Source organism: Astyanax mexicanus, chromosome 11 (assembly GCF_023375975.1).
Source record: "Astyanax mexicanus isolate ESR-SI-001 chromosome 11, AstMex3_surface, whole genome shotgun sequence".
NCBI classification, from domain to species: Eukaryota; Metazoa; Chordata; class Actinopteri; order Characiformes; family Acestrorhamphidae; genus Astyanax; species Astyanax mexicanus.
In genome coordinates this window covers 26,173,389-26,182,421 of record NC_064418.1, presented here as the reverse complement: position 1 = coordinate 26,182,421, position 9,033 = coordinate 26,173,389, and the positions used below count along the sequence as shown (strand labels likewise).

The following is a 9,033-nucleotide window of genomic DNA, read 5'->3' as shown; positions in this document are numbered from 1 at the left end:
TCCACTGGGCTGATTGGCTGCTGGGGGTGGGTGGTGTTGATGGTTGAGCAGGTGCTGTCTGAAGCGGTCTCTGATCGCTCAGTTCTTCCAGATCTGAAACCAGTTTCCTGGACCAGTGCTGTAACATTTCAATCACAGCAGGTCCGGTGAAGACGCAGTCCAGCCATCGACCGACAGCTGGACCAAACACAGTCTCTCATCTGAGACTCTCCTCATGAAGTGCTCTGGTTCAGATGATGTTCACAGTACTGTTGCAGAGGACCCTGTCTCTGAGGGTCAAAACTCCTGTGATGAGCACCACCCCCGCCTTCTCAAACACCCAGAAAACAGCACTGAGCAACAATCAGTCAAAAGAGAAAAATCCCTCCAAAAAAAACCTTAAAAGAAAAAAATAATAATAAAAAAGAAATCCTGAAAGGAATTCTAACATGGTTAAAAATTGTTTAGCCTCATGAAATAACTAAAACAAAAATTATTTCCAGCCAAACGATGCTTGATATTTCTAAACTGTATAAACATTAACATTATATTGTTGTGCTCTGATGGGGACTCAAAATATAGCCAAGAATATGCAAGCAAGTTCTTCATTGCGAGAAATAGAAAACATATGGAAAGCAAAACAAAAAGCTCCATTTTTTTTTTTTAAAACATCTGATGTCTCCTTGTTTAAAAGTCAGAAAGAGAGACCCAATTCACTGCAGCTCGTAATAGATACAATATTAAGTTTGTCAAATTAAACCTTTCCAAAGAAAGTAAGGTCTTTTCTTACTGGTTTCTAAAATCTACCATCCTCATTAAGAGAATCAAAAGATCAGCATAGACTGAGATACACGAGAACCACTAGAGAAATTAGATATGTGTATTCTTTAAATCTCATTCAGCTGAGACTGAGCTGAAATCAGTCTCAATAAAAAAAGAATAATAATAGAAAAGGCCTAAACCACATGAAGACAGAAGCTGTGTTCAGAATGGCTCACTCATTAACTCTTTCACTATGTAGCATTTTCTATTTACTAAACGAATTATGGAACAACCAAACAATAAAGCATGTTTGTCCTGCTCTGAGGACGTCTAATACAACAGCACTGCATTGCATTATAGTATATTTTGGAATTTCTAAATTTTGTGATGCATTAGGTTTTTCATAGTGAACTATATAGGGAACAGAATGTACTGCTGCGGTTTTTAAACAGTATTGCAAAAATGGTTTTACACTATATAGTGCACTATTTCTGGAATAGGGAGCGATTCTGACACAGCCACACACATTATATTCATCATTAGATTCGCTTATAGAATATCAGAGTTAGACAAATGTTAGAAACATACACACTTACACACACGCACAGACACACACACACACACACACACACCAAATGTGATAGAAGATAGCAGAGAAGAGATGTTTTGTCTATCTCTCTCACTGCTTTATTCAACACACGCAGAAACACACACACACACATTGTATCAAAAGCCTGGAATCCTCATCTCTTTTCTGTTTCAATCAGGGATGACTTTCACAATGTGGACATTTGTACATAACTCATCACTACTATTTAAACATGAAGCAGTCTCACATATTCACTAAACTGCCATCCTCCGAATTCTACAGCATTCTCCATAGAGATAATGAAACATGTTACATTGAAGAGTACCAGCATGGCTCAATATTCTGCCCTACTTTAATATATGTATATTGGGTTTATATGCTAATGATTCCAAACCTTTGAACAACACTACATAAACACACACAGACATACACATATAGTCTTGGCTCATTTGATTGAAAAGAGCTGTATCATGAATTTTTGGATTAAGTTTCAATTCTTTAGTTACTTGGGATCCCATTTTGTTCTCTCATTCGATTTTAATGACTCAGAGTAATTTAGCCCCAATAATCACGTCTCACCTTCCTTCTTCTATCCCTGCTTAATACACAATCAGTACCCTGTACTATTAGTATTATTTATGCACTCCTCCCCACGGTCCCGGGACCTATTACTCTAATGACACGTCTATCAATAGAGGCCTCGCTATGACCAGGCTAGTCTTCTCTTTAACTTCAAAGATATATTTACATACATCAATAAAGGCCTCGCTATGACCAGGCTAGTCTTGTACACCGTCATGTAACTATACACTGTCCAGGGCGGAGTGCTGAAGGAAGGATGGAGGGGAGTAAATTAATTTAAGAACAATTTTTACATTTAAAATTTCCTTAATGAGTAAATTAGTTAACCTGTCACTCACCACCAATGTTTGTTGATGAGGCCTGGATTTGCGAATGGGGGGTGAGAGGCCGCACTTACCCCCGCGGTACTTGTCCTTTTCTCTGTGGAATTTTTCCCCTGCTTCTTGGGCCCAGCTGTTTTGCTGGAGAGCGTCCTCGGCAGGTGCTAGTCTCTCCCCCTCCATCGCAAGACCATGCTCATCCTGTTCCGTGACGCCAAATTGTGGTGGAAAATAATGACAGGAAGAAAGAAATTTTCAGAGTCTCTGAGTCTTGATCAGAATGAGTAACAAGATTTATTGAGAAGACACACGTATGAATACAGAGTGATCTCCTGCCTTGCAAGAGTGCCACGCTCTCTTTATACCCCACCCTTACTATCTTGCTTCCCAATTATGGGCACAGTGCCACCATTGTGACACGTCAACTTCTTCTGACAGATGGTATGACATAATCCCTTAGTGGGCATATCAGGCTGGTTCTCAAAACATTGCAAGCAGAAAGGAAGATGACCCTGGCGCCAGAATTTGTAGACAGAACAACTGTGACGTGCATTCCTTAACACATACACATAGACACACACTGTTTTCCCCAGATAGAAAAACTCTCACTCAGCATCTTAGATATGCTCACTGAGGGAAGAATGTTAAGTTCAGTTAAACTGAGTACACATTATCATCGCATGGAATAAAAAGTAATATCATTAATAGTCGTCATTGTTTATGAATTATCACACGTCATTGATTATGAATCATTTCAATAAACACCTTCCATCACAGCATTACCAAACAAGCCATCCCCTGAGGTAACACTTCATGACCAGTTTACAATTTTACTGCAGTTCCATGGCTGTGGCATATCATTGTACGTACATAAAGTACAAAGCAGTGTAACCATCAAAGATTTATGTTTGTGTTGAATAATTTGCATTTTGTTTGTGTTTGTTTTTCTTACATGGATCCTCATGTATTTGCTGTTGGCTAGATAAGATCTGTCCAACCTTTTTTTTTTTAACTACAATCTTGGCCATATGGAGCACAACGTTTTAAATCATGGCATGACTTCTGATGACTTGTGGTCAAATGTGGTTAAAGATTCCTGTAATTTTTTCTGCAATATGGTGCAGCCCACTTAATGCCTTTTCCTTGTGATAAATAGAAGGATGAAACTGATTTGGAACCTAAATAAAGAACGGAGAACAAAAAAACTCAATATAATAACTTGACTCTTTCTATTGTGACCCATGCAAGCACTTTCTTGCTACCCTGACCTAGTTGAGCATCATCATATCTTCTTTTGTGCTGAAGATGTAGGTCTTTCACCAGGACTGACAGAATATTCAACAGTATTGATTTGTGCTTTGTGAATTAGGGGAGGAACCTGTAGCAACAGACCTATATCACTTTAGGATTAAACAGAAACCATATTTGGCCTCTATTTTTTTTTACCTTTATTTTTATGTTAGCTAGCTGATGTCCTGTTGTTTTTGGTGTATATTTTAAGTTTCTTTGCAAGCGGACACATCAGTATGGATTGGATCCCTGTGTGCACTTGCATTGTTGCCTGGCACACCTACTTACCAGTCTTAAAGCAGTCGGCACACCAACTGGCACATCTTCAAGCAGCCAGCATACTAACCGACATATCTTACAGATGTTTAAAATTATAAACACACAAATTTCATGAGACTTGTAGAATTATATTATGAAAGGCTTCTTGAGACCTAAATTTAAAATCTAACACTACTAAACACGGAATTGATTATATAGATTCAAGATTCAAAGAGTTTATTGTCATATGCACAGTAAGAAACAAGTTTCCTCGTACAATGAAATTCTTTCTTCGCTCCTCGTCAAGTAATTTAGAAATAAACTAACTAAATATAAAAATTAAATTGGTGTTAAATTTACATCCAGGATGGAAATATATACATGAAAACAGTAGTTATTGATATTATATACAAGTAAGTATGTGTAATCTACAGCAGTGGAATAAGAAAAAAGTGCAAAACGTTCAGTAGTAAAGTGAGCATGTGCCTCTGAAAAATGTCCTTGACATGTAAACGTGTAAAGAGCAAGGTGAAGGTTATTTCTGAGGTAGGTTCAGGAGTCTGGTAGCAGTGGGGAAGAAGGAGTTCTTTAGCCTGGTGGTTTTGCATTTCACACTTCTGTACCTCCGGCCTGAAGGCAGAAGAGTGAACAGTCCGTGCTGGGGGAGGGTAGAGTCTTTGAGGATGGAGGCAGCTCTCCTGAGGACTCTCTGGTGGTAGATGTTCTGCAGAGAGGGCAGTGGAGTCCTGATGATCGTCTTTACCACTCTCTGCAGGTGTGTACGGTCCGTCACAGAAGTGTTGCCGTACCACACGGTGATACAGTTGGTCAAGAGGCTCTTAATGACACAGCAGTAGAAGTTGCAGAGTATCTTGGGAGACATCCCTAACATATAAATATAGTTCAGTATACTGAATATAATTCAGTATACTGTTACTTTATTTAATTCCCATATAAGTAGCACCAAACTACACTTTTGTGTATTAAGTTTCTTATTGTGTTGATCTACAGACAGTTCAGAAAGTGATGATGTTTAAACATACATGCCAGCAGTTTGGCCAAGATGTTCAGCATGAGTACAGTAAGTAAATTCTCTCAGAAACACATGACTGAGTGAATTCAACAGTCTTTGCTGTTCAGGTTTAGAAAATAAACACAATGTGAGGCAAACCTGTTTGCAGAAAAAAATATTTTATTATTTACACAACAACAATAAAATGATTATTAATAAAATTAATATGAACCCATCTCTTCAGCCAAATGCCAGATTCCAGGGATTGTACACAACATGTCCAGAATCTCCTCAGAGAAAATGATATCCCCTTCAGATGTAGTTATGGCATCATATTTCACAGGTTGTGCAGTGAAATCAGCGCAGTGTTTGGTATGTGGAGGCTCAGCTGTTTGGTCATAATCAGACTTGTCCTTTCTCTTCCTCTTTCCTCGCTTCTGCCGTTTAGCACCACTCCCTTTTTCCTGCTTTAAATCAAGGTCAGGAAGATTCAGGAGGTTCTGCTGATGAGCTGCTGAACAACACGGTATGCAGAACGGCTGTGCAGCACAAGCTCGCATGTCCCACATGTGTGGCTCCATGTAGAGCTCTTGAATGAGAGAAGCAGATAACAGAGTAAGTTAATCATAACTGATTATTGTAATGCCCTGTTTCTCTCCATACTTTATTTATCCACCTTTCACCCTGTTCACCACAGAATGATACACCACTCATATAATAACTGCTCTGTGGTGATCCTGTAGGGTCCTGACTATTGGAGAACAGGGTGAAAGGAGGATAATAAAATATGATGAGAAACAGATACAGAACTACAGTCTGTAATTATAAAACTACAAACTGATCCTAAATTATCAGTAGAGCTGAAAAAAAAAGAAAATTAGTGCAGAAAACAATGAAGTGATTAATATTCAGACTATATATATAAACTCACCAGGACTGGCAGAAGCGAATTGTGCTCCAGACATTGTAGGAGTATATGGAGATTGAGCAGCACAAGTTCTCATGTCCATCATGTGTGGCTCCATGTAGAGCCCTGAAATTAGAGGAGTAGATCAAAACTGATTATTTTAATACTACTAGTACTAGTACTACTACTACTAATAATAATAATATTAACCTAACTGTAAGTACCTCAAAGTAGACGTGTGTTTTTAATTAAATTACATTCTAAACATAATTACACAACACAATGGGATATGTTCAGTATGATACACTGTATATAGTGTGTGTGAGCTACACACCTGAATATGATGCTGAGCCCATATGATGACCTGGATCTGACATGATGCATCCCAATACAGGGGGAGCAAAATACAGTTCTGCAAATGAAACACTTAACCTGTTAGAAAAAGCTATACAATTCTATGATCTCAATGATTTCCCATGGCTACATGCAAATCATTTTTTTGTTTACAATCTCCATGGTAACAAAACTGAACTAGTGGTTTTCTAATCTGAAAAGATCTTTAATATAAGAAACAGTTTTATACTGAGATGTGTAAACATGATATCACGGCAGTAGTACTGCAAATTATTCCACAAATAATCATTAATTTAAATTAAGAAAACACACATGTTCTCAGTGAGATGATTACATATTTGTATTAGAAATTAAATATGTAATTTTTTATTGATTATCTTACAAACAATACTATTCCTTTCATATAGTCCATGATTATCATTTGTAAACAAAACACATCTAATTTAATCTAGACTGATGATTAGATGTATAATATATTTACTTTTTCTACATTTTATACACAGCTAATTTGATTTATTACTGTCAGTGTTAATTTATTACTAACCGTGTTGATGTATTACTCACAGTGTTGATTTAGCACTGACACATGTACTGTATATATTTATATGTATATGAAACATATCTGTATATGAAACTCACCAGGACTGTCTGAATAAAACTGCGCTCCAGGCATCAAGGGATGTCCTGTAACGATGCTCCAGTTGTTCATGTTCACCAAAATTGATCAAATTGATCAAAAATAGCAATCAAACCACAGAGCAAAAGTAAGTTTGTCTTATTCTGATCTGATCAGAGACAAACTGTGGATCAATCAATTGAAACATAACATTCTGAGCCGTTGCTTAGTTCAGTGATGATGTCAGTGATGATGTCATGCTGAGTGCTTCAGGAGAAGAGCACAGAAATGTACATTAACTGACTGACAGTGATCAGCTATAAATGTTTCTGTATTTAACTCCACAGCACGCTTACTGTCAATTTAATCACATTACCTATAAAATACTGTGATTTTATTACAGTATAACAGTACTGTAAGTTGTTATTGTAGTAATAGGGTGCTGTATTTTTTTTAAATCACAGCACACAGGCAGTACTGTAGCACAACAGGCAGTACAATATGCATTATAACTGACTGCAGTATCATAAACTGGTAACACATTTTAAAAAGGGTCACAAATAACACTACTTATGACTAGTGATCGACCAATATTGGTTTTTTTTATTGAACGCTGATATACAAAGGTTTAGTTAGTTTTTTCTCCATTCATATATAATAATAATAATAATAATACTAAAACACATTTCTGCCATCTAAAATTACACTAGTAAAATAGATTAGTATTTAAATTGTACTTAAAAAAAGTACTTCCAATAGTTCAAAAACGGAATATTTAAGACACCTTTAGACTTGGAAAGTGTGCAGTGTATGAAAAAAGAGGCAATGGAATCTCTTTTACAGTTTATTTAAAAAAAACACACAAAATATGGGTAAAATACTGACACATACAAAGTACAACAATATAATCTTACCTCAGACAATCAGAGACATTACATGGTAATAAGAGAGACCCTGGTCAGTGGTAAAAAGGCTCTTTTTTAGTGTCTACCTATTGCTCCAGACGGCTTCCACCGCATCCTCTGAAAAGTACATCTTAATGTCCAGGGGAGTGTAAATAATATAACAAAAATTTGAGCAATTATTATTTTTAACGTATTACGAAGTAAAGTACCTAATTACAGAATTTGCATTCCAAAACACATCTGACGTGCATTAATAGCCCACACTAACCAAATCAGTTGTCATTCACACATTTCAGCACCACGACACACATTTAATAGTATTTCTATAACTTACACATGATTCAGTACAACATATACACTGATAAGGGACCCGGTAACAACTGGAATTTGGTGAAAGTAAACAGTGGTTAAATTAGTTAATTAATGGGCATTTAGCCGGTTAGCATTAGCTGAGCTAAAGTAGTTTATTAGCGTTAGCTGAGATAAAGTAGCCGGTTAGCTTTAGCAGAGCTGAGCTAATGTTGCCCGTTTGCGTTAGCTGAGCTAAAGTTGCTGGTTAGAGTTAGCTGAGCTAAAGTTGCCGGTTAGTGTTAGCCGAGCTAAAGTTGCTGGTTAGTGTTAGCCGAGCTAAAGTAGCTGCTTCGCGTTAGCTGAGCTAAAGTAGCTGGTTAGTGTTAGCTGAGCTAAAGTAGCCGGTTAGCGTTAGCTGAGCTGAAGTAGCTGGTTAGTGTTAGCTGAGCTAAAGTAGCCGGTTAGCGTTAGCTGAGCTGAAGTAGCTGGTTAGTGTTAGCTGAGCTAAAGTAGCTGGTTAGCGCTAGCTGAGCTAAAGTTGCCGCTTAGCGCTAGCTGAGCTAAAGTTATCGGTTAGCGTTAGCTGAGCTAAAGTAGCTGGTTAGCGTTAACTGAGCTAAAGTAGCTGGTTAGTGTTAGCTGAGCTAAAGTAGCTGGTTAGTGTTAGCTGAGCTAAAGTAGCCGGTTAGCGTTAACTGAGCTAAAGTAGCTGGTTAGTGTTAGCTGAGCTAAAATAGCTGGTGAGTGTTAGCTGAGCTAAAGTAGCCGATTAGCGCTAGCTGAGCTAAAGTTGCCGGTTAGCGCTAGCTGACATGCAAAAGCTAGATGAGATTCATAGATAAGTGTGTGGTCATATAATACAAACACAGACAGTGTACACCTCTTAGTATGTTCACTAGTATCTAAGCATTAACACAATGTATTTAGTCAACTTATCTGTCTATTAAATAAAAGCTCTCATCTCTTAACTATTAGTTGCTAATCGCTAAGCTAATGGCTAAACTAATCGCTAACAACAATAGCCCAGGTGAGCTTAAAACCAAACATCACAGTTAAAATGTAAACACAGGAATAACAGTACTGTTTAACTTACTCTTTGATGCACGCACACTGAACATTGAAATATGATGTTTTTAAATCATCAATATAAGGCAAGTTAGGTGTTTTT

General features: G+C 37.4%; 1 protein-coding gene across 1 annotated transcript; it reads right to left on the bottom strand.

Annotated features, from left to right (window-relative positions):
• Nucleotides 1–4,954: 4,954 nt before the first annotated feature.
• Nucleotides 4,955–6,911, bottom strand: LOC111189361 (uncharacterized). The gene is made up of 4 exons (XM_022663048.2): nucleotides 6,693–6,911; nucleotides 6,034–6,111; nucleotides 5,724–5,825; nucleotides 4,955–5,381 (listed from the first exon to the last, which is right to left on the bottom strand). The coding sequence occupies exons 1-4, from the start codon at nucleotides 6,760–6,762 to the stop codon at nucleotides 5,014–5,016; spliced, it is 618 nt and encodes a 205-aa protein (XP_022518769.2). The 5' UTR covers nucleotides 6,763–6,911; the 3' UTR covers nucleotides 4,955–5,013.
• Nucleotides 6,912–9,033: the final 2,122 nt, after the last annotated feature.